The sequence below is a fragment of the Gigantopelta aegis genome, chromosome 4 (genome assembly GCF_016097555.1).
Source record: "Gigantopelta aegis isolate Gae_Host chromosome 4, Gae_host_genome, whole genome shotgun sequence".
NCBI classification, from domain to species: Eukaryota; Metazoa; Mollusca; class Gastropoda; order Neomphalida; family Peltospiridae; genus Gigantopelta; species Gigantopelta aegis.
Window position 1 is genome coordinate 6,726,404 of NC_054702.1, and position 27,742 is coordinate 6,754,145.

Genomic DNA, 27,742 nt, shown 5'->3' on the forward strand with positions numbered 1-27,742 from the left:
TGCAGACTTCACTCTAAAGGGAGCTGACATCCATCTAAATATGAATGCAGACCTCACTCTAAAGGGAGTTAACATCCATCTAAATATGAATGCAGACCTCACTCTAAAGGGAGCTCGCATCCATCTAAATATGAATGCAGACTTCACTCTAAAGGGAGCTGACATCCATCTAAATATGAATGCAGACCTCACTCTAAAGGGAGTTAACATCCATCTAAATATGAATGCAGACCTCACTCTAAAGGGAGCTCGCATCCATTTAAATATGAATGCAGACCTCACTCTAAAGGGAGTTAACATCCATCTAAATATGAATGCAGACCTCACTCTAAAGGGAGCTCGCATCCATCTAAATATGAATGCAGACCTCACTCTAAAGGGAGTTAACATCCATCTAAATATGAATGCAGACCTCACTCTAAAGGGAGCTCGCATCCATCTAAATATGAATGCAGACCTGACTCTAAAGGGAGCTCGCATCCATCTAAATATGAATGCAGACTTCACTCTAAAGGGAGCTGACATCCATCTAAATATGAATGCAGACCTCACTCTAAAGGGAGCTCGCATCCATCTAAATATGAATGCAGACCTCACTCTAAAGGGAGTTAACATCCATCTAAATATGAATGCAGACCTCACTCTAAAGGGAGCTCGCATCCATCTAAATATGAATGCAGACCTCACTCTAAAGGGAGTTAACATCCATCTAAATATGAATGCAGACCTCACTCTAAAGGGAGCTCGCATCCATCTAAATATGAATGCAGACTTCACTCTAAAGGGAGCCAACATCCATCTAAATATGAATGCAGACCTCACTCTAAAGGGAGTTAACATCCATCTAAATATGAATGCAGACCTCACTCTAAAGGGAGCTCACATTCATCTAAATATGAATGCAGATCTCACTGTAAAGGGAGCTATCACTCCCCTCAGACAGTTCTAGAATCTAGAAGAGTAATTCTTATTACTCTTATCTCCCCTTAGTATGTGAAGTTGCATTTTATCAATATGTTAATATCTTGATAGTTGTTAGGGGAATATTTTAACCAAAAAAATTTCACAGTGATGTCAGTGAATTAAATTTTTAAAATTTAAACACCATTTTTTTTACCTGTCTGTAAAAAAAATTAAATTTGTTTAATGACACCACTAGAGCACATTGATTAATCAATCATCGGCTACTGAATATCAAACATTTGGTAATTCTGACATGTAGTCATCAGAGGAAACCCACTACATTTTTCCTAACGCAGCAAGGGATCTTTTATATGCTTTCCCATAGACAGGATGGCACATGGCCTTTGTCTTACGAGTAAATGTTAAGATTAACCCTCTCACCTCTCCTGTTATCGTCTTCCATAATAAAATCCACTTTTGTTCCTGTGTGTAATTGTTAAGACTAACTCTCTCGCCTCTCCTGTCGTCGTCTTCCACAATAAACTCCACTAGTGTATAACTGGTAAGATTAACTGTCTCACCTCTCCCGTTGTCATCTTCCATAACAAAATCCACTTTTGTTCCTGTGTGTAAATGTTAAGATTAACCCTCTCCCCTCTCCTATCGTCATCTTCCATAATAAACTCCACCTGTGTATAACTGTTAAGATTAACTGTCTCACCTCTCCTATCGTCATCTTCCATAATAAACTCCACTTGTGTATAACTATTAAGATTAACCCTCTCACCTCTCTTATCGTCATCTTCCATAATAAACTCCACTTGTGTGTAAATGTTAAGATTAACCCTCTCCCCTCTCCTATCGTCATCTTCCATAATAAACTCCACTTGTGTGTAAATGTTAAGATTAACCCTCTCCCCTCTCCTATCGTCATCTTCCATAATAAACTCCACTTGTGTCTAACTGTTAAGATTAACCATCTCACCTCTCCTATCGTCATCTTCCATAATAAACTCCACTTGTGTATAACTGTTAAGATTAACCATCTCACCTCTCCTATCATCATCTTCCATAATAAACTCCACTTGTGTATAACTGTTAAGATTAACTGTCTCACCTCTCCTATTGTCATCTTCCATAATAAACTCCACTTGTATATAACTGTTTAGATTAACCCTCTCACCTCTCCTGTCGTCGTCCTCCTCAGCGTCACTGGGGTCGAGGAAGGCAGGCATCACGCGGTGCAGGTCGACCTGCAGACAGCGCACCAGGTGCTGGAAGGCCATCTGCACGGCCTCAGCCAGCACTTCCTGCCACTCCATACTGACGCTCTGCAGATCGCGGTCCTGCTTGATGAAGTGCAGCACTTCAGAGGAGTTCGCCATCCAAAATGCCAGCGTCGTCGGGTCGTTGTGATTCTCCTGTGTATGAACACAAAACAGAATTTAAATACAACCGAGTTTTTTATTTTATTTTACGTTAAAGTCACTAACACTAGTTTCAGAGTAGTATACCTTTTGTGTTTTGTACAAACTGCATTTTTGAGCCAGAATGACCAGAAACACATCAGATTTGCTCAAATTGATAATTTAATTAAACATTTTAAGTAATATACAAAGCAACAATTAAAACAAAATCTGTGTAATAGTTGAAAATATTGGACTAAAAACTGGGGTCCACGACTTTAAATTTAATGTAAACTGAATTACACTGTTATGTCAGTTACCACCACCACAATCTAATTAAAATTAGCTCCACTATTACATGTGGATCTAAAACCAGCCAGTTGGAGTTCATGTCCACCAATCAAAACCTTACTTGCAGAATCCTGCCAGTGATTTAAAAATAATTTGAATACATTCCGAATTATCCTGAGGGTATATGACATGTTTCGTGTGAATTACGAATGCCTTAAAATATGTTTTATTTTATAAAATAAATAATTTGTAATGTAAAACTGAAGACTGATTTAGTTGGGGTTTTTTATAAATAAATAAATAATTTTTAATGTAAAATTGAAGACTGATAACCCACCCCGTACGTATTGGTATGGTTTGCTGTACTGCGGCCACTAAAATAGACTGACGCGATATTTTTAGAATTTGTATGTTCCCAAATAACGTTATAAAAGGCGAAGTGTGATTGGTCAATATTTAAATTATTATTTACAGACAAAATGTTACCTGGACATTGGGGACCACACAGTGTTGTTAGTTTTAAATCACTGGCAGGATTCTGCAAGTAAGGTTTTGATTGGTGGACATGAGCTCCAACTGGCTGGTGTTAGATCCACATGTAATAGTGGAGCTAATTTTAATTAGATTGCCACCACTACCACCCTGCCTCCCAAATATCAGTATCGCATCACACTTCACTACAGTGTTTCAGAAATCAGTACACAATTTCAAAATGATCAGCACAAAAATACACACAGACTGAGTTTACTTGAAATTCACCCATCTTCAAATGCTATATACAGACTGAGTGTACATCAGGTCTTCAAACAGTAAACATTGCAGCTCAACTTCGTAGTAAATTAAATATTTCAACACAGTTAACAATAACTCGGCAAAGGTAGTACTGGCTGCTTACTTTTGAATACAAACCAAATAACAAACGATCTAAAATGAAAATCTGGTACTTGAGAAAGGAGGGAAGCCATTGACTTCATATAGGCTATTTCTTTTAATAGAGCATCAACTGATCTTTTGTATGCACTTTCCTTAAGACAAGATAGTACACACAACTTTAATGTTTCAGCTGTGGGACACAGGTTTGGACATGAAAAAAAATATCCCACTTCAGTCCACAGAGGTTGATGGATCCTGTGGCCTACAGCACCAAGTTACATCCCACCCATAAGCCAGTACCAATATTTACGGATATAACCAAATAAAGAGAAACAAGTAACCAACGTTTCGTCCCCCTACCTGAATGGCTTGCTGCACCATCTTGGACATCCTGCTGATGAAGTCTCCAGCTCGCTGGGCTCGGTGCTGGGCAGACAACTCTGGGTGTTTGGCCTGCACCAGACAGTGGCGCATGCCCATGTACAGCGAGTAGGTGGGTGCCAGCTTGAACTGCACCGCACGGCTGTTCACGTTGAGGATCACAGACGGCAGCAGTGGAGACTCTTCTGAAATAGTCAGTACACAAACATAATACAAACACTTCCTCAGATCTGGGTCCTGATCCTCGAAGCGATCCTAGCACTAAGATGACTTTAAGTGCATATAGTATTTATGTACTAATGGTGGTCTTAGGGTGATGATCACTTCGTGGAACGGGACCCAGGTAAGTAGGACAGTATTAGGCAATAAACAAAAGCAAGTGGATAAATGTTGCAAAACAGAAATACAGTAGGTAATCTAGAAATGTACCTTCTGAGCCTTGTTTTACTAAGAGATCTTAGCGCTAAGATCACCTTAAGTGTACAAGATAGTTATGCACTTAAGGTGATCTTAGTGCTAAGATTGGTTCATAAAAAAGGGGCACTGGATGTTAATGTTTTCTGATTTATTGTAATTAGTTGGATGGATGGAGGGAGGGATGACTGGATGTCCATATGTACATGTGGATACATGAATTAAGTATGCTGGTGCTTTTACTGGGGAATGGGTAGGGATGGCAATCACCAACACACTGGAAAATACTGCAATAACGTACAAGTATACATTTCTTCCCCTCTTGTTTGCAACAATGACCTACAATTATGCTACAAAATCAGTTTTCAAAGTTGAGACAAAGGATGAGTGATTTTAAACTCTGACTAAAAGATTTCAGCATGGAGTCTGATGGCTGTATTGCTTACCATTGTTTCTGAACTCCAAACTGGCTGGTAGCAGATCCACGTCTGACTGCTGGGGCTCAGAACTCTTACTAAGATCCATGGAAACCCTGCAAGCAAACGAACTAATGAAATAATCACTATTATGACACCAGGCAAAATATTTGGAAACATAAGTATCGGTGAAAAGTAAATAATCACTTATAATTGAAAATTATTCAGATAGGCTCTACTGAGGTAATGATCGATTATAATATTGATAATCAATTGTTGAGAAAATGTAAACTGTAATTATTCTTACAGCTTAGATGATAAAATGCAAAATATGATTCATTTTGGGTTGTTTTCATGCATATGTAAAGAAAAACAAATATTGAAAAGGTATTAAAAGTAAAATTAAAAAAATTATTTTCTGGTCTATCTTGGTGAATATGATAATGGGAGTATAGTCCTACTAATCCAAATCCATCCTAATGTCATATTCTCCCCTAACATATTCTGCTTGAATCGGTTGGTGCAAACCGATTATAATGGATGGCTGATGATCAAATTCCAATTGATTTGCAACACTAGCCGACTTAATATTCTTCCATATTCTACAAACTGACACGTCCACCCGATCAGATTCCCAAGTACTACTTTGAATAAAGCAAACACATTGTAAGATCATTTCACCTCTTTTTGTCCATGGGAGGGGCTCCTCGGGTCGGTTCCTGTCCTATGGTCTCTATGTGACCATCCAGGTCAAAGTTCGTCTCGTGGGGAATGGAAGCAGGCTTATGCATGGAAACGTCTGGAGGTATGAAACGATGTGACTGCAGAACAAAATAAAAATATGTAATTTCCTATACTGTACATAATTAAATAATGCAAGCAAGACACTAATGCAAAAACAAAGTGTGCCGATGTATCAGTGCAATTATTACTTGACACTTTATATTTTTAACCAACAAAACCACCAAGAATAAAATACAAAGCAAAAAAACAAACAAGAAAACAAATGCCGGTAGGATTTTAATTCAATAGAAATTAAGAATATAATGAACAAAAAATAACAAACTCAAAACAAAAGCATTCTGGATTCACGAAACGAGTTGTTGTTATCGCTCACACTAACTAGACTTAAAATGTTAGCTCCACAACTTCCGTGTATACCAACATACTAATATCATGTTACATTACAGGCAACACTTTTGTTTTCAAAATCTTGATTAGCGGTTTTTCAAGTGAATTGAAAATTAATTACCAATTACTGTTTAATGTTTTAAAATTGTGTAGCAATCTCTGGAACTTGCTTAGCGAACTGCAACACGATACTGAATAAATTTTCACTGCATTGTTTTCATGATTTACAGTACTTACCAGACTGGTTTCGACAACACCCCAGCACATTTTGTAATCAGCAGCTATGTGTATAAGTTGTCAATCTCAGTTTCAAGAGTGAGAAAAGAAATCTTTTGCCAACACATAGGCTACTCCTGCTAAATGCCAGCAAGACACAAACATTACTATAAAAGATAATGTGAGCTGTTGTTGTAAATGATCTACAAAAGCTGACTATCCATTAAAGTGGATTTTTTGAAAAACCCAAACAAATCTGACAACCAACAGATTCCGTTTTTGTGTACTTGGGGTATTATCTACTCACAGGGTCTTCGAATCGTGGATCACAGAATCTGTAAGCGTAAGATTTTCCAAACTGCACTGTCATTCCGTGTTTTAACATCGTTGTTTCGTAAATGCGCTGTCGATCAACGTACGTCTCGGCTTCACGGCTCGTTGGTGTGACAGTCACAATCCCTTCCGTGTGTGCTATCACACAGTGTCTTGGCATAACATCACCACCATATAACTGAAATATTTTATATAGATTATTACATCACCACCATATAACTGAAATATTACATATAGTTTATTACATCACCACCATATAACTGAAATATTATATATAGATTATTACATCACCACCATATAACTGAAATATTATATATAGATTATTATATACCACAATATAACTGAAATATTATATATAGATTATTACATCACCACCATATAACTGAAATATTACAAATAAGATTATTACATCACCACCATATAACTGAAATATTACATATAGATTATTATATCACCACCATATAACTGAAATATTATATATAGATTATTACATCACCACCATATAACTGAAATATTATATATAGATTATTACATCACCACCATATAACTGAAATATTATATATAGATTATTATATCACCACCATATAACTGAAATATTACAACCACTATTGAATACTTGTGCAAAATAGAAATTGTGTCTGGACCATAGCAATGATGATGAAAGTAGGATCAGCTAATCACATGTTCAGATGTGGACAAGTCCATATAATGGGGTGGGGGAATGCATTTTGTGAGAAGCCAGGTTAATGTATATAAAAATAAAGAACAATTTAACCACTAAACTGTTTACAAATGAATGAATGAATGAATGAATGGAGAAATGGAGGAATGTATGGATGGATGGATGGATGGATGGATGGATGGATATGAATGAATGAATGGTTGGACAGTTGGATGAATGTTTAACGAACAAACCTGTAAATATTGGCCACTTGTAGACAGTGATCTTTCACTGCCAACTTCAGTGACATTAATTGGTAAAACATGGCGCCGTGGCTTAGCAACTGAAAAATATGACAAAATAACGATAAATCAGTTTCCAACTCTTAAGTATTTAAAAAAAAAAAGATTTATACGTAAAACAAACAAGTCTTTTATATAGACTTAACTGCATGTGCACATTGTATTTACTTATTTAATTTTTTTTGTTAAATTAAAAAACATAAAACATTAAAAATTAAGTATAACAATCCTGTTTCAAAGCCATGTTAATGATTGAAGCTAATCTATTTGACCGTTACCTCGTGAGTTGAGTTCTATCAAGTAGGGTAGCTGGTCGAGGTTGACGTGTTTGGGTTCGTGCGCAAACCGGATGTCGTCATGTGACACTGCTCGCTGCCGTTTCTTGGTCGGTTGCTGGTAGTTATTTGGACGATGTCGCAACTGGAAGATGATGTGTCCTGAAACAGAGAACACAGTGTTAAGATGAGCTAGTTAGTTCACCAATGACAACAAAAGTAGATAAGTACTCGAAGTGTCTAGTATTGTACTCTGTTGTACTTGACAGACAAAGCTAATCAGAACATCACTGAGCAGAATGGTAGAATAATTTCAAACATTTGATATACACACTAACCATTATCAACAATATATATAAAACATATTATATTATATATGATGCAGTATCAGAAACAAGAAAGATATTATAAACTATATGATACGGTATCAGAAACAAGAAACATTATAATATATATGATGTGGTATCAGAATTTGAAGGAATTAAATGTCTTGCCACCATAAACATTTTTGGTGCAGTGATAAACATCCATAGGTGCAACTGTAAACCAAGTTTCACTGACCTGTGATAAACATCCATAGGTGCATCTGTAAACCAAGTTTCAATGACCTGTGATAAACATCCATAGGTGCAACTGTAAACTAAGTTTCACTGACCTGTGATAAACATCCATAGGTGCAACTGTAAACCAAGTTTCACTGACCTGTGATAAACATCCATAGGTGCAACTGTAAACCAAGTTATACTGACCTGTGATAAACATCCATAGGTGCAACTGTAAAACAAGTTTCACTGACCTGTGATAAACATCCATAGGTGCAACTGTAAAAAACAAGTTATACTGACCTGTGATAAACATCCATAGGTGCGACTGTAAAACAAGTTTCACTGACCTGTGATAAACATCCATAGGTGCGACTGTAAACCAAGTTTCACTGACCTGTGATAAACATCCATAGGTGCGACTGTAAACCAAGTTTCACTGACCTGTGATAAACATCCATAGGTGCGACTGTAAACCAAGTTTCACTGACCTGTGATAAACATCCATAGGTGCAACTGTAAACCAAGTTTCACTGACCTATAACTTACAGTTTGTGAGAAACTGATCTAAATGTAAAACGTTTAACACAAATGTTGACGCCATCACTGCTGCCACTGTCAGAAGATATCTATATCTTTCTAAAATATACACTGCTGACCCGACTGACCTCTGTTTTTGGGGTGTTGCATGATGACCAGCAGTGGACACTCATCGTCGGCCATAATTCTCTCCTCCCCCATCTGTCCACCATGATACTCCAGTCCACCTGGGGGCACCACCACCTATAAAACACCATTACAGGTAAATCAAACAACTTGTTACAGGTAAATAATAAAATAACCACCTGTAAAACACCATTACAGGTAAATCATAACTCGTTACAGGTATACAACAAAATAACCACCTGTAAAACACCATTAAAGGTAAAACATACAACTCGTTACAGGTATAAAACACTGTTACAGGTAAATAATACAACTAACTACAGGTAAAGAATAAAATAACCACCTGCAAAACACAATTTGTTACAGGTAAATAATAATTTTGAAAACCCTACAAGACCATTAGTTACAGGTAGCCAATAAAACAACCTATAAAATAAACACGCAAGTCAAATTTTAGTGAAATTGAGATTTTTGTCACCATCTTAATCTATTGACATCATTTTTTAATTGTGTATTTGTGAAATTGGCTTAGTTGTTAGGTTCTATTAGTAAAACAATTCATTCTGCTAACCTTCATAGTTCAAAAACATATTCAATTTAAAGAAATAGTGATTTAAAATTTAAAAAAAAACCCCATAATATCTTTAAAAAAAATATATCTACAAAAACATGATATGATGTTTCACATCAATAACATCGTACAGCAGTAAAGAATGTAGTGTAGTTTATGTGCAGTGAATGTGGACACATTCGGGAAGCATCATCCTTTAAAATCAATATTTCTCTAAAAGTGAAAAATGTGACTTAGATCTGGGGGTTTTCTGTGGACTCTTCAAATGTTTTTAGGTAAATAAAAAAAAAACATTTACAAAACAACTGTACAGTATAGGGAAATACATATATCCAAGATCCCTATGTATTATATGGCAGAAGCAAGCTATGCAGTGACAATATCTTTCTTTTCCCATTATCTAGAGAAGTTGTGCTATGACCATACAATAAGACAGAAAACAGCCACAAATTAAACACATGCAGGGATATGATCAAACAAGCATTCCCATCCGTAAAGAAACTAAAAGATGGAATATTTATCTAAATCTAGTCTCAGTAAGTTTTACGTTAACGTAGTCGACATGCCATTATTCAATATAATTATTAAGTTTATAATAAACACATAATTTGTCAAAAATTATTTGATGTAAATTTAAAAGAAAAGAAAAGAAATTTTGTGTGTGTGTGTGTGTGTGTGTGTGTGTGTGTGTAGTTTGTTAACTAAGAGTGTATTTCTACTCTGGGCAGCATATTACTTTTATGGAGCAATGTGCATATACAAGAGAATGTACGGTAGCTTATTTCTTTGTATTCATAAAATTTTAATCTTACATCATAGGATATTTATGAATACTGCAACAAACAGGAATATGATAAAACATCTTGAATACAACAGAAAGTAAAAGTGGTTGTGGATAAAAGATGATCTTTGATTATCAGATGGGAACTGTGACCTTGTGGCGATACACAAAGCACGACAATACACAAACCACGATGATTGAATGCCACTGCAAGACTGGCAGGCAACAGGCTGCAGAGTAATGGAACATTTCCGACTGAATGTTTTCTTCAAACAGAACAGAAATACCATATGTATGGGATAAAAACAATGTAGTATTTTGCCTAGCGCCACTCAGCGGCTGGATAAGCTAAACAAAACACATGTATCTAAACAGTATACAGCCACAGACACCACCTTTACAGAAGACTGGCTTACCATCTGGAGCCAGACCCTTCAGGTGGTCCCAGCAACTCTCTCTGGTAGGTCCACTGAAACCCACCACCATAACCACAGAAACATAATAATACACTTACTAGCAGAGGTACAGAAATGAAAAATATTTCACTAGAACCAACTAAAATTTACTAGCCCACCAGAATTTAGAATTTATACTTGTCTGCCAGCCTATAGAACAATATATTAATGTTTAATAGTCTTCACGTCACATAATAAAGACAGTTTTTCAGTTTTAATCATATAGATTTACAAAATTCTAAATTTATCAAATAAAAACAAAATACTGGCAGTCAGAAATCGCCCGTCGGACTGATAGTTGCATTTTTCAACTTGTCCATGAAAATTGTTATTTGCATTTGGGGAGCGGGCGGGTACTTTCTGCACCCCTGTACTAGTATAACTGAAGATCATTGGCATAAACATGAGTAATATGGGTACACTAGTTGGGAAGTGACTGTTTGGGGGGTGGGGTGGGGGTTGGGGGTTGGTGTTTAAAAAATAAAAATAATTCAGTCAACAGCCATAAGCAAGACCCAACTCACAAAATCTGCATTAAATGATGGGTTTCTTCCCTAAAGGCAAAATTACAATTGCTGAAATAATGGTAATGAGTTAGTAAACCAAAACGAACATATAACTGGTGTTTTATCCACACACACACATACCCACACATATACCCCACACACACACCCACACACATATTAAACTAAAGCAGTCTAATCTGAAAGAAAAATTAACAAAATCTCAGCACTTTTTAAACTAGTTATTTGGTGTCTAACATGGTTAGTTTGACATTTGTTCAATAGAGAGAAAGGCAGAAAAATTGTTGCTACCACATAAGCTACTCCTAACAAAAAAGCAGCAAGAGATCTTTTACAGGCTCTATACCATAGACAGACATCATGCTTTTTGATGTAGCTGTTGTGGAGTACTGGTGGGTGGGGGAAAACACCATTGACAGGGATCAATTCTGCAACCCATCATACCTCAGGCGAGTGCTCTACCACTGTGCTATATCCCACCACTTTTGCACCTAGCACAAAGTAACAATAAATTATAATCATCAGGAAAAAATTACTTTTCAGAGTAAACACAAAGTTACATACATGCACATGTATTTTGAATACCTGTCAGATGCAACAACTGACATCACACGTCCTGACTTTCATTCAAGATTTGTAAGGCAAGCGAGTATAAGCTTATAAATGTGTGTTCAGTTTGATGTATTGAGGAACCTGTAAAGAGGCAGCTGTGAAAGCGCACGTGAACATGTTTAATATAAAAACAATCTTCAAGACTCAGGCCGGTTGATCACCTCTTCCTCCGCACTGGTCAACAAAGGTCAGGACACTCTCAGGACCGTGCAGGACATGTGCTTCTTATCTGCACACAAATAACACAGAAAGGTTTCTCCCTCTGTGTACAATACTTACCATTACTTCCATACATGCAGCACGGGGGAAGCATGTTTTTATATGCCGTGCATGTCAATTGTTCTCCACACACACTCACACACAGTCAATACAGACGATACACAATGGGTATTTACACTTCTTACTGTAAAGAATGTCAATACATATTTTTAAACACTTACAAACCAGTGGAGAAAAACAACAACATTGTTGCAAGACTTCCATTAACTCATCTGGATAAATGAAGTTAAGCTAGGTGTTTCACAAACAGAGCCATGCATCGTTGGTCTTGCTGCATAAATTATAGGCTTTCTAAAGCATCTAACCAAGGAACATTATGTTCAGTATTGTGTCGCGATTTGTTAAACAAGTTTCTGAGATCCCTACACAATTTTAAAACAGTAGTTGCTAATCAATTTTCAATTGACTAGAAATATTGCTAATCAAGATTTTGAAAACAAAATGTTCCCTGTACTAGCATTATATTAATAGAACAGAAAATATAACTGAACAGTTACTTTGTAAAAGTTTGTTTTGTTTAACAACACCACTAGAACACAATGGTTTATTAATCATCAGCTATTAGATGTCAAATTTTTGGTCATTTTGACATATAGTCTTAGAGAAGAAACCCGCAACATTTTTCCATTAGTAGCAAGGGATCTTTTACATGCGCCATCCTACAGACAGGATAGCACATACCACAGCCTTTGATATACCAGTCATGGTACACTGGCTGAAACGAGAAATAACCTTGCATCAGGCGAGTGCTTTACCACTGGCGTACGCAGGGGTGCAGAAATGGAAAATATTTAACTAGCCTGCCAGTCTGTAGAACAATTTCTTACCCACTGGACAGGGTTATCCAGCTTTTCCACGGTGCTAGAAAACTCTGTCTCACCCTAGAGCTAGATAAATCTGGGCCCCTATTTTTGAAACCATCTTAGGGCTACGAAATCGTAAAACCATCATAGGTTGTGACGTCGCTACAGCTTATGCCCTAGTGACGTCATAGCTTACGATGGTTTTACGATTTCTTAGGCTAAGATTGCTTCGAAAATATAGGCCCTGTCTGACCCCAGGGTTAGACGATTTCTACATATGCGTGACGTCATAATTCATCTTTTACGGCGACTGACATCATAACTCATGGTTTTTTAAATTCTGTTTGCAATTTCAAATTGTATCATTGTTTTAAAAATATTTAAACAAATTAATATTTTCAACTTTATTTTTATTGTTTAGTTGTTGCATTTTTATGTCGTTGCATAAATTGGACTATATTTTTCAGCGTATGATTAAATGAGTTTCATGTTTACGAATCGGTCAACAATAAACAAACCGTAAGTAGCTTACAAAATTAATGTTTTGTTACTGTAATTAAATGAGCAAGAAAAAGAATCTATCACCGTTGTGAGGTAGGCCTATAAATAAGGCAATTCCAACCATCGGGACAAAATGTTTTTGTAAAGGCCTCGGTAAACCTCAGTCCTCACAAAAACATTTTGTCCCGATGGTTGGAATTGTCTTATCTATAGGCCTACCTCACAACGGTGATAGATTCTATTAATATTATTAACAATATTATAATATACAGTGTCTTCACTTCAATTGATGTATCTAAATATACTGACAAAACATTAATAAGAGAACTTGTAAGTGATCAACATCACGTGTCAGATGAAATCAAAGAGACAGATAGACCATCGGGCTGGTAGTTACATTTTGTAAATCGTCCATAGAAATTTTACTCGCATTTGGCGAGTACTTTCTGCAGCCCTGTGTACGTCCTGCCCAGAGTGACTGTAAGAAGAGTGTTTACCTGCACCAAGCAGTATTTCTCTGGATCCTCCTTGTCCAGTCCGTACTTCTCCATGGCCTCCCTGACGACCATCTCTGTGGTGTCGGACGTTGACAACAGCAGAGTTTTGTATGGGATGTCCGGACGCACTGACTCGCCATAGATCTTCAGAGTTCCACCTGAGAATGAGAGACAGTATCAGAAATCAATAAAATCAACAGCAAAACTAAACTGTTCATGGGTCAAAAAGTCTCTCCCCATCTCATCTCTTTCCCCAAAACACAAAATTCTGTAATTTTATTTTTTTAATTTAAGAACATACCCGGTACCATGTACACATTCTTTTTTATCAGCTAACAATAATGTTGGTTATGTGTTTTGTGTCTATCTACATATCTGACTGAACAAAACAACTGCAATGTGTCAGTCAATAAATATACACTACTGGAAAGAAAAATGAAACACACAAATAGTAACCTCAGATGATGTTGACTGTAACCAAAACCCTCATTCACAGAAACAGGAAGTTTGAAACTGTGTTGCTGACATTCAGTCCTATGTTACATCTCTCAATTTTGTAGAGATGTAACCACTATTACAATACCAGGTATATTAAATTTTGTTTTAAATACCATCAGTATATATTAGATTTAGGATCAATATGATTATGTGTCATTAGGAAAACAAACATGCATATTGATGAATAGATGGAAAAAACAACCTCAACGATATCATGAAACTCCATCTCTTGCTTACAATGATTATTATTCTGCAACAAAATGCAGAAAAACAGAATGAGAATTATCAATACTATTAATTTCACTGGATGAAGCTGGAGAAACACCTACACACAAAATCAACATCATATCTCTAAACCGGGAAACTGATGGTGAAGATTTCATTACTACTAAGGAAAGACCACTTGAAATATCTGGCAGTGACCTTTGGTCACACATCAACTATTACAAAGCAGGAAGTGAAAACCTTCAAAGAACACCTTGTTATGAGAGTCCCTGGGCTAGGTGCATCTGTGGAGAAACACTGCCCATTCTGGGGCACAGATCCACTAAAACACTTCACAGAACTGAATTCATACCTGGAGGCTTAGTAGAGCGGACAAGTTCCAGAACACAAGTAGATGGTGCTTCACAATGCTTAATATTCAATACTTAATACACAAACCTACAAAATTACCTCATAAAAGTGCTACTAAAATTAGCATAATAACCTTTCAACAGGCTAAGTCTGAAGCAACCACATGGATGTGCATTAGAAGGCAATAAACTTTGTTTTATCTGCAAAACTTTTGATTGTAATTTATTTTTTAAAATAATGGCCAACTGAAACTTGTTTCTCTAACCTCCTGATTAAATAGCTTTATACTATTTTGTAATTTATCAGTTTGAATGGAAAGAACACCACCAACTAATGACATGAAAAAACTAACAAAAAAACCCACCCCAGCTGACATAGTTTTGATTGTAAATACAAAAGTTGTTTACAGAAGACAATAAACGTTTGCTTTTGGAATGACTGATTAACAAGCTGGTAATATCACAAGCATATACAGTAACAAATGATATACTCACTGAAAAACATTCTGGTGCACATATTGCATACGGCATATATTGAACAGAATTGAAGGACAAATTATACCATGTTTATTGGTCATACATGATACAATTTGTACAATTATGATATATCATCATCATCATCTTTTGTCAAGTATGAACCATTTACAAACTTCACAAGTGGATAAAGACAGAAACTTTATTCAGTAAAGTGTATGTCAGACTTTTGTACTGGTATTTTCATTTGCAGTGTGGAAACAATGAGAATACAGTCTGCGAACAGCTTTTAAATGTCAACCACACTGATTGCCATTAATGGTGTACCACTGCACTGCTACAGCACAATGGTAATTATTATTATATATAAATACAACTGGTCAAGAGTCAATGAGCACGGAATTTGATACACATTAATCTCTGTTCTCAAATGAAGCTCTTTATCAAATCAACAAGAATGGCTTTTGTGTGGACATTCAACTCGTGTGGCACATACACCATATGACAAGTAAAAGAATCTCTTTGCCCCACATAGGATACATATAATTATTAAAAGCAACGAGTCTTTAACAGGGCTACCTCTGCCACTCAAATTCACCAACTGCAAATTTTAAAAACAAATGGCAAATTTTCTTTTAATTTGGCAGAAAAACAAATAATTGTGTAGCAATTGATATTTTGTTGGAAAATAGCTATAGGTTTTGCATTTTTGAGATAATGTGGTAAAATGTTTTGACCAGGGCTAGCATTGTTCCCATGTATACCTGTAAAAACTGCAGCTATGGAGAACCGGTTAGTCCACAAAATCACTGAAAGGATTTATGAACTACCTGGCTTGTCATTTTCTGTTGTCTAAGTTGTAATTTTTAATACATTTCTTTTACAATTTGTATTTATCAAATGATAAATATTTGATGTTTGTAGCATACTGTTAAAATGTCTTATATTAATATTCCTTCTTCACCAACACCCCCCCTGCCCCACCACCAAAAAAAATAAATAAAAAAATACAAACTAAATGACTGTTCATGGACTAAGGGGATCCAATTAACATTTAGAAATTTAGAATACAGTTTGTGAATAATGACGACAACTGGTTTTCCAATATGATGAATAGATTGTAGTAGTGATATACATGTATATATATATATAAAACTATAGTCATTAATTGTTAGTTGATATTGCAACTTTCTGATGTTATTTTGTGCACTCTGTTCCCATGTGGAATGTTTAACTGCAATAAATCTTATCTTATCTATGCACTTTCTGTTAAACATTTAAAAAAAATATAAACAAGTCTTTCACCGAACTTTATGTGAAGGACAAACCCCGTAGAAGCTGTTTATTAATAAAGACATCTGTAGGTCCGAATGTGTTCACGCCATGCAAAAGCCATGCTTTGCATGATGGTTTGAGAATGGAATAGCCTGGAGTGAGATTCCTCTGTTAGTATCACCAAGTGGATCTGCAGTACATGTGCACTGATCTGCACAGTTTTAACTAGCTGTGGAATCTGTAATCAGCTTTACATGTTCTCAATGCATTCATGCTAAACGCGGCTTGTCACTTTAAATCTAGCAGTGGGAGGTACAGGTCGCTCAGTGGTAGAGTACTCGCCTGAAGTATGATATGGGTACCACGATGGGGAATCCAGTGGAGTTTACAGACATCAATACTCCCTCACTTGTAGAGGGTGAGATGTAGCTCAGTGGTAGAGTACTCGCCTGAAGTATGATATGGGTACCATGATGGGGAATCCAGTGGAGTTTTACAGACATCAATACTCCATCACTGGTAGAGGGTGAGATGTAGCTCAGTGGTAGAGTACTCGCCTGAAGTATGATATGGGTACCATGATGGGGAATCCAGTGGAGTTTTACAGACATCAATACTCCATCACTGGTAGAGGGTGAGATGTAGCTCAGTGGTAGAGTACTCGCCTGAAGTATGATATGGGTACCACGATGGGGAATCCAGTGGAGTTTTACAGACATCAATACTCCATCACTGGTAGAGGGTGAGATGTAGCTCAGTGGTAGAGTACTCGCCTGAAGTATGATATGGGTACTATGATGGGGAATCCAGTGGAGTTTACAGACATCAATACTCCCTCACTGGTAGAGGGTGAGATGTAGCTCAGTGGTAGAGTACTCGCCTGAAGTATGATATGGGTACCATGATGGGGAATCCAGTGGAGTTTTACAGACATCATCAATACTCCATCACTGGTAGAGGGTGAGATGTAGATCAGTGGTAGAGTACTCGCCTGAAGTAAGATATGGGTCCCACAATGGGGAATCCAGTGGAGTTTACAGACATCAATACTCCCTCACTGGTAGAGGGTGAGATGTAGCTCAGTGGTAGAGTACTCGCCTGAAGTATGATATGGGTACCATGATGGGGAATCCAGTGGAGTTTTACAGACATCATCAATACTCCATCACTGGTAGAGGGTGAGATGTAGCTCAGTGATAGAGTACTCGCCTGAAGTATGATATGGGTACCATGATGGGGAATCCAGTGGAGTTTACAGACATCAATACTCCCTCACTGGTAGAGGGTGAGATGTAGTTCAGTGGTAGAGTACTCGCCTGAAGTATGATATGGGTACTATGATGGGGAATCCAGTGGAGTTTAGACATCAATACTCCCTCACTGGTAGAGGGTGAGATGTAGCTCAGTGGTAGAGTACTCGCCTGAAGTATGATATGGGTACCATGATGGGGAATCCAGTGGAGTTTTACAGACATCATCAATACTCCATCACTGGTAGAGGGTGAGATGTAGATCAGTGGTAGAGTACTCGCCTGAAGTATGATATGGGTACCATGATGGGGAATCCAGTGGAGTTTTACAGACATCAATACTCCATCACTGGTAGAGGGTGAGATGTAGCTCAGTGGTAGAGTACTCGCCTGAAGTATGATATGGGTGCCACGATGGGGAATCCAGTGGAGTTTACAGACATCAATACTCCATCACTGGTAGAGGGTGAGATGTAGCTCAGTGGTAGAGTACTCGCCTGAAGTAAGATATGGGTCCCACAATGGGGAATCCAGTGGAGTTTACAGACATCAATACTCCCTCACTGGTAGAGGGTGAGATGTAGATCAGTGGTAGAGTACTCGCCTGAAGTAAGATAAGGGTCCCACAATGGGGAATCCAGTGGAGTTTACAGACATCAATATTCCCTCACTGGTAGAGGGTGGGATGTAGCTCAGTGGTAGAGTACTCGCCTGAAGTATGATATGGGTACCACGATGGGGAATCCAGTGGAGTTTTACAGACATCAATACTCCATCACTGGTAGAGGGTGAGATGTAGCTCAGTGGTAGAGTACTCGCCTGAAGTATGATATGGGTACCATGATGGGGAATCCAGTGGAGTTTACAGACATCAATATTCCCTCACTGGTAAAGGGTGAGATGTAGCTCAGTGGTAGAGTACTCGCCTGAAGTATGATATGGGTACCATGATGGGGAATCCAGTGGAGTTTTACAGACATCATCAATACTCCACCACTGAAAGAGGGTGGGATGTAGCTCAGTGGTAGAGTACTCGCCTGAAGTATGATATGGGTACCATGATGGGGAATCCAGTGGAGTTTTACAGACATCAATACTCCCTCACTGGTAGAGGGTGGGATGTAGCTCAGTGGTAGAGTACTCGCCTGAAGTATGATATGGGTGCCACGATGGGGAATCCAGTGGAGTTTTACAGACATCATCAATACTCCCTCACTGGTAGAGGGTGAGATGTAGCTCAGTGGTAGAGTACTCGCCTGAAGTATGATATGGGTACCAAGATGGGGAATCCAGTGGAGTTTTACAGACATCATCAATACTCCATCACTGGTAGAGGGTGAGATGTAGATCAGTGGTAGAGTACTCGCCTGAAGTATGATATGGGTGCCACGATGGGGAATCCAGTGGAGTTTTACAGACATCATCAATACTCCACCACTGAAAGAGGGTGGGATGTAGCTCAGTGGTAGAGTACTCGCCTGAAGTATGATATGGGTACCATGATGGGGAATCCAGTGGAGTTTACAGACTTCAATATTCCCTCACTGGTAGAGGGTGGGATGTAGCTCAGTGGTAGAGTACTCGCCTGAAGTATGATATGGGTACCATGATGGGGAATCCAGTGGAGTTTACAGACTTCAATATTCCCTCACTGGTAGAGGGTGGGATGTAGCTCAGTGGTAGAGTACTCGCCTGAAGTATGATATGGGTACCACGATGGGGAATCCAGTGGAGTTTTACAGACATCATCAATACTCCACCACTGAAAGAGGGTGGGATGTAGCCTGGGGAATGATATGGGTCCTATGATTGATCCCTTGATGAAAAACCCAGTGGAGTTTTACTGACATCATCAATACTCCCATCAAAGAAAGGGTGGGATGTAGCTCAGGGTCAATGGGAGAGGTTGTATGGTAATAGGGGGCGAGATTTAGATCAGTTAGCAGTGCTGATTTGGGTGCTCAGGTCATAGGACCAAACCTTGCTGGACCCCTCTTTATTTTTCAATTCCAAATTGTGACTTATGACTGATATATCAAAGGCCATGGTATGTGCTGTCCTATCTGCGGGAAAGTGCATACATAAGATCCTTTCCTGCTAACAGAAAAATCTAGCAATTTAATCTGAAAACAAGGTGCCAGAATTACAAATGTTCTGACATCCAATAGCCAATGATTAATTAATCAATATGTTCTAATAGTGTACTTAAGCAAAACAAACTTTATCTTTTAACTTGTGTGTGATGGTAGTGGGTTTCATCTCTCACTGTTAAGTAGATATGTGGAAGCATTGGGTTTCCTTTCACATTCTCTAGACCAAGTGTCTCAATTACCATATATATGTAAGACTCTTAACAGCCACTAATTAAACAATATATATACTGGTGTGTCGCTAAACATTCCTTTCCAATCCCTTCTATCCCTGTTTTACTGTCGAAACCAAACATACACCTCGAAGATGCTGCCAAACTAAAATAGCTATATCTATAACAAACTTGACCACATAATTGAGAAACAAATATTTGACCAACAGGTGCTTGGGTTGCATAACTCTGAGGTATACATGTATTTAATGTAAGTTCATATGAACCCCCTGAACCTCACTTGGCTCTAGGCCTCGACCACAAAACAAACCTAGGACCATTCACTACTAAGATTGTGGACCACTGTTAGGAATGTGTATGTGTAACAGCCAGGGCACTACATACTGAAAACACACGCTAAATATGAACGCCATCCTTTAAAAGGATCAAGAGTAAATATGGCTGAATGTTGACACTCTCGCCCTCGCTCAAAAAAACCTCATTCTTGTATCGCACCTCATGTTAAACCAATGGAGGTATGAAGCTCAGCATTTATTGACTCGTGGCATATAAAAATATTTTCTATGATTATACCATCGATAAATATTAAATTAAATTAATTATGTTCAGAATTGTAATGTGATTGACTTTTCCATTGATGATTATGATACAGCGAGGTCAGTAGTAGTGCATTATATATTATTATTTTACAATATAAATTATTTTAATGCTACATAACAGCAGCATAAATGTGTTAATACAGGTATACATAGGTAAATGCAGGAATGTTGAAATTACATTGATTTCAATTCTAAGACAGCTGTACTTATCTGACCTCTACCATTTACAGTGAAACCTCTCAAAACTGGACACTCTGTAAACCGGAATTACCTCAAAACCGGACGTTTTTCATGGTCCCTTTTTAAATATCTGTGTAGAAGAGAACCTCTCTAAACAGGGTACCTTTTAAACCGGACATTTTATTCGGTCCCTAGAGTGTCCAGTTTGAAGGAGTTTCACTGTATATACATGTATGTATGTTGTGTGTGTGTGTGTGTGTGTGTGTGTGTGTGTGTGTGTGTGTATATGTGTATATATCTGGTACAGATAACATACAAGAAATTAATTCAACACTGGTTTCAAGTAACGAGTTCAAATATCTAAGCTGTATCAACTCCACCTATTTAGGTTTCAGTTGACAATTGCAAACATGAGAACAAATCTCAATTTAACTGATTATTTGTTGTGAAATAATGCCTGAAATTTATTTTAAAAAAATATTTAAAACATTAATAATTCTTCTCCCTTTATGAGAATAGATCCTATGACCCACAGCTCATCAGGTTAGGTCCCACTCTTTGAAGCTCATTAACCAGTACACATGGTTACTTTCAACTGTTAGCGGACCTCACAACCTTTTTAAACAGTAGAGATAAAGCTGTGAGGCCACTCCCCGGCCAGGCACAAGAGACCGGTGTTTTTGCAGATGAACAATTAGCCTGCGGATCAGAGGTTACACCGATTAGAATGGAAGGTATGTGGAGCACTAAACAGACAAAACACAACACTGCACAGGAATGTAGTGCAGCACAGGCCTCCCTCCCGAGACAGAATAACCACCCTCTGTGTTCGTGTAACGTCAACCCACACACGGTTCTATGTTTAAACTGCTCGGTTCTATGTTTAGACTACTCGTGCAGTGCTGATACAGCTAGCTAATTCGAATGTTGATATATGATTAATGCTGGTAATGTACATTTATCAATTATTAGAGATAGAAAAAAATAATTGAATTGAAAATAATGTCCGACATGAAAGTAGATTATGAAAAGAAAAACAAATCAGATAATTTTAATATTGGTGATCGGGTACTGAGATTGGCCGTAGGGTCTAAAATGCCTCCCCATTCAGAATGGAAGGAAGGAAGGAAATGTTTTATTTAACGACACACTCAACACATTTTATTTAGGGTATATGGCACTGGACATAGTTAAGGACCACACAGATATTGAGAGGAAACCCGCTGTCACCACTTCATGGGCTACTCTTTTCGATTAGCAGCAAGGGATCTTTTATATGCACAATCCCACTGACAGGATACTACATACCATGGCCTTTGTTACAACAGTTGTGGAGCACTGGCTTATTCAGAATGGTTAAAAAAAAACAATATAGTAAGTTTGGACAGAGATTATATTATGCATTTTTGGACAAACAGCAGAAAACCCAGAAACGTGTCTGAACAATAACCTGGAAAACCTTCTGTAATTTAATCCATAAAGTGTGAACTGTATACAATTAAACATTGTATTTTTTCTGTTTTGAAATATTTTTTTTAATAATACCCCAGGATATGGCAGATTTTCCTGTTGGTCATATGATCAACATTATGGATCATACAAATTGGAGCAGTAGATTTCTATTGCATCAGTATACATTTTGGGGGTTTTCTTACACAGCAAATCTGTACATTATTTCTGATAGTCTTACAAATATATTACCATGAAAATCATTTACTTTCATTATTTTCACATATAACATTATATAAATTTGGTATGGAAAAGTAATAACTGGCTCTTTTTAAGTCTTTGTACAGTGATGATATTTATTCACAAAGATAGCACAGAAATAAAAAGAAGAAAAGACTAAACAAAAAAACCTTATTAAACTATTACCAGTGTAATATTTTCTGAGAAATGGAAATCATGCTTCATTGTTCTTGACACCAATTAAACCTAAAGTAACCTATGACCTCTGAGACACCAGTCAGAGAGAGGTCACATAATTCTTTTAGAACAGTTAGATCATTAGTTTATTCCACACACAGCTGACTTTGTCACTACATCAAAGATTAAAATGTGCTAACAATGGCAGTACCAGGATGCAAGAACCCAATTAGGACTGGAATTATACCACCAACAAGTTATGTCTAACAACACTGGCATCCCCCATTAATATTGGTCTTCACCCATGATGCAACAGTCCCTCTCTCCAGGCTATTTGTTATTGTGGCACCAAGGTTATCAGTTGCAGGTCAGAGGTCAGACATCAGGTGTTTGTCATGGATGTCTTCTAAATTGGATGTGGCAAAACCAGGGAAGACATTACATACAGTAGATTTCAACATCACACCTGATTAAGTAGTTGCCTGTCCTACATACCTTATACAAATTTAACATCAGACACAACCCTTGCCCTATTTGCTGGTGTAACTAATATTATGCTCACTAGCTGTTTAAAATTTGCATTAATTATGACAGCGCCAGATGTACATACTGGTATCCAGATAGCACGGCCATACCTACATAACTTTCAGAGATCACTATATAGTTGACAGAACTGTCGCTAATCAAATTTTTAAAAACAAAATGGTCTTTGATAAAATAGGTGGGTTTTTTTCTCAATTTGCACAAAAGAAAACTAAACAGAAGTATTTTTAGAATGTATAATTCTTGTCGCATTAGTTTTAATATTGTTAGAAATAGACAAAAATTAAAAACAGAAATATGATTTTTCTTTTTTTATTTATTCATTTCTTTTTATTGCAAAGTAGGTATGTGGTAGTTGTGGTATTACCAGTAACAAAAATGATTCCACCCGCAAACACCAATGAACACACAGACAAGATTCATACTGTAAGTCTGTACGATTCCCTCCACCCACCCACACCCACCGATGAACACACAGACAAGATTCATACTGTAAGTCTGTACGATTCCCTCCACCCACCCACACCCACCGATGAACACACAGACAAGATTCATACTGTAAGTCTGTACGATTCCCTCCACCCACCCACACCCACCGATGAACACACAGACAAGATTCATACTGTAAGTCTGTACGATTCCCTCCACCCACCCGCACCCACCGATGAATACACAGACAAGATTCATACTGTACGTCTGTATGATTCCCTCCACCCACCCACCAATGAACACACAGACAAGATTCATATTGTACATATGTCCTGCTTGTATGTGGGGAGAGAACATCGTGTTACGATTCCCTCCACCCACCCCCGCCCACCGATTCCCTCCACAAGATTCATACTGTACATCTGTCCTGCTTGTATGTGGGGAGAGAACACCATGTTGATTCAGTAGACAGTCGTATTCTGTTTCCCTAGACACATCTCGGTTTACACACAAGTGTGAAACGGTTTTGCAAATATTTCCCTCCGTTCTGTCATCTCGAACGAGGGGCAACCGCTACCACAAAGACAAGTCTGTGGTCCCCTTGCATCACTCCGTCAATACATGCGACAGCGTTGCCGACGCCGACCCACAAAATCTCTTATCGGCTAAAAATATTATCGCTCAACCGCAATTGTAGATCATGCGATGCAGAAATTAAAATTATGTAAGGATTTTGTTTTTGAAGTCCCGAGTGTTTCTGCATCTGGCCAAGTGTCCCTGCATCTTCCCCATCTGATGACACCGGTGGTCCTAAATGAGTCCAAACACAGCAGCTGGGTGTGCACACACACTGTTGGTCAACATCGGAGGCTGGGTGTCACAAATGTGCTGTGCGCTAACAGCACATTGCCCGACACCTACAATGTACGTGTTGTGTCGGCGGTTCTTACATGGCCTTCCAGTGGAGATTTCAGCAAACTTGCAGTTATTCCAAATGTTATCACAGTTCACAGCTCAAATATGTCCATGATGATGGAACTTCGCAGAATGTTAAATTGACATTTGAGATAGAGCTTAACTTACGAGTTCTAATTCACCTCCTCACACATGCAGCATACTGTGCTAGTATAATGCAGTGTTCATGCATTCATGCATAACTGCATTTTTATTTTCTCCCTATTTATGTATATGGTTTGCTTATATTCAATCAAAAGAATAGACCACTGGTGAATCTACGTTTTATGTTTATAAGAAAAAGTCCGAAAAACAAATTCATATAATAAATATCTAAAATGTTTAATGTGCATAGATTGTTATTTGACTGATTAATTCCAAATTGTGCCATTATTATGCACAACATCACTGATTTGCTAGATGAACATAACATATGTAGAGCAAGTTTTATTTTATGAATTGTTGCATTATTTAGTGACCTACCATCTGCTGTCAACTATTTTGCACATTTTAAATTTTTTAAATCCACAACATTGCTGGTTCTGTCTCAATTATACATCCCAGTAATATGAATACTTCTTATCTATAGAGCAAGATTTATTTTAAGAATGCATCATTTTGTAAGTTACTGTCCACTGTCAACTATTTTGCACATTAGTACAATCATATATCTGTATATTTGTTAAAATTTAATTTAATATTCACAAGCAGCAAATGCTGATAAACTATTTGTTAAAAGATAATTGTTCTTATTAACCCCATTATTAAGTTCAAATGTGTTTTTTGGTATCGTGTACTTTAACCCGCAGACAGGTGAATCCGTGTTTACCGTCTGTGTGGTGTGAGTGCATCTCATGCCAATACAAGATGCAAAGCAAACAGGTAAACCACAATCTATCATCCAGGTAAATGGAATTGGTCAACAAAAACTGGAATCAATCAAACATGACATGGAAAAAGAATCAATCAAGCATGAACACTGGAATCAACCAAGCACGGTAATCTGAATCTATCAAATACATGTAGGTCACAGATAGTGGAACAGACCAAGCATGTTAACTGGAAACAATTGAAAATGATGTGAAAACTGGAATCATCCAAGCATGTTAACTGGGAACAATTGAAAATGATATGGAAACTGGAATCATCCAAGCATGTTAACTGGGAACAATTAAAATGACAGGGAAACTGGAATCAGTCAAATGTGAAAACAAGATCTATTGCAGGGATGTGTTACCCATTAAAAAAAAAAAACTGAACTAATCTTAAAAAAGCTAAAACCTCAATACTTCTTGAGTAAAACTTTCGCATATGCAAATGAAATTCTGCTTTTGCACCTAAAATTTACAAACCACATGCCTTTTGCAAAGTAGATTATTTTCTCAACACCTGGCTGTCATTATGACATCAATCTTTATTGTACTATCTCAGTCAGACAATACAGTAATTAACAATCAAACTATAAATATAAATTTCTGTGTATGCTGTTTGCAAATCCATTCTCGCCACACCACTATGCTAGGCAGTGTGGTATTTGAGAACCAGTACAGAGTTTTGAATACACAGATTATGACAGATAGGCAAAATTGCCTGAGGTATTTCAAAGTAAAACATTAAAACATAAAAAGGAAAAACCCCATCCCAACCCTCCCCCCCGCCCCAAAAAGCCCACAGAAAAAAGGGGAAAAAACCCGAACACACAAGCCCCACATCCTATTCCCTGCTATTAAAGTACATTTTAATTAATATGCATGACACAGAAACTGAAATCAGTTAAGCTGGGAAACTGGAATTAATCAAGCATAAAATCAGAAACAAACAACTTGACGTGCTTCATTGACTTACTTAGCAGCAATTGACCTGAAACAGATTCAAGTTTTTACTGAATCCATACACTAGTGAATTGATAAAATATCTGTATATTAGTGTAGGGAATCAGTGAATTCATAAAATACCTGTATGTTAATGTAGGGAATCAGTGAATTGATAAAATACCTGTATGTTAATGTACAGGAAAATACCTGTATGTTAATGTACAGGAATCAGTGAATTGATAAAATACCTGTATGTTAATGTACAGGAATCAGTGAATTGATAAAATACCTGTATGTTAATGTAGGGAATCAGTGAATTGATAAAATACCTGTATGTTAATGTAGGGAATCAGTGAATTGATAAAATACCTGTAAATGGTTAATTACATTTTTAGTGGGTTTTTTATGTGAATTGAAAAGACAATTATTCAACAAATATTGTGTCTTCACAACAATAAAAGAAGACCTCGTGGGTTAAAACAATTTGTCCCACACCAGTCAGTAACAACTACCTTTGAATAATAAAAAATAATAATAAAAAATAAAGTTAAGTATGTAAGTAAATAAATAAATAAAATTAAGTAAATAAATAAATAAATAAAATTAAGTAAGTAAATAAATAAAATTAAGTAAGTAAATAAATAAATAAATAAAATTATGTAAGCAAATAAATAAAAGTAAGTAAATAAATAAAATTAAGTAAATAAGTAAATAAATAAATAAATAAATAAATAATAAAAAATAAATAAACAAACAAACAACTAAATAACACAATATTTAATAAATAAGATCTGTACCTGATTCCTGGTTTCCCTCCTGCCCTCTCATCTGCTCGAGTTTCTTATCGAGTTTCTGCTGTCGCCGGCGCCTCATGACGGCCTCAGGGTTGGAGATACTGCGCGTGAAGCTCGTCTCCGGCAGGTCGTTGTACAGCTTCTCTGCAACACTGTCGCCACCCTTCTCCACATTCTCCTTGTTTTTATCCTTCTCGCGTTTCTTCTTTTCCTTCTTCTCTCTCTTCGAAAGTTTCCGCTTGAATCCAGGCTGGCTTTCCTGAGCCTTGTCTGCAACGTTCCAGTCACCAGTGGCCTGAAGTAATAATATCATGTTTATCAGTCAGGTATGTACT

At 37.3% G+C, this 27,742-nt stretch overlaps 1 protein-coding gene across 1 annotated transcript in view; it reads right to left on the reverse strand.

Moving 5' to 3' along the window:
* LOC121372588 (afadin-like) overlaps positions 1–27,742 on the reverse strand; it is a 92,442-nt gene that overhangs the window by 26,760 nt on the left and 37,940 nt on the right. The window contains exons 4-13 of the mRNA XM_041498993.1: positions 27,411–27,702; positions 13,834–13,991; positions 8,813–8,927; positions 7,606–7,764; positions 7,280–7,368; positions 6,339–6,542; positions 5,366–5,505; positions 4,715–4,800; positions 3,834–4,039; positions 2,087–2,324 (exon numbers count right to left, since the gene is read on the reverse strand). Of these exons, the coding sequence (XP_041354927.1) occupies positions 2,087–2,324; positions 3,834–4,039; positions 4,715–4,800; positions 5,366–5,505; positions 6,339–6,542; positions 7,280–7,368; positions 7,606–7,764; positions 8,813–8,927; positions 13,834–13,991; positions 27,411–27,702 (1,687 nt within the window). The remainder of the gene's footprint in view (positions 1–2,086; positions 2,325–3,833; positions 4,040–4,714; positions 4,801–5,365; positions 5,506–6,338; positions 6,543–7,279; positions 7,369–7,605; positions 7,765–8,812; positions 8,928–13,833; positions 13,992–27,410; positions 27,703–27,742) is intronic.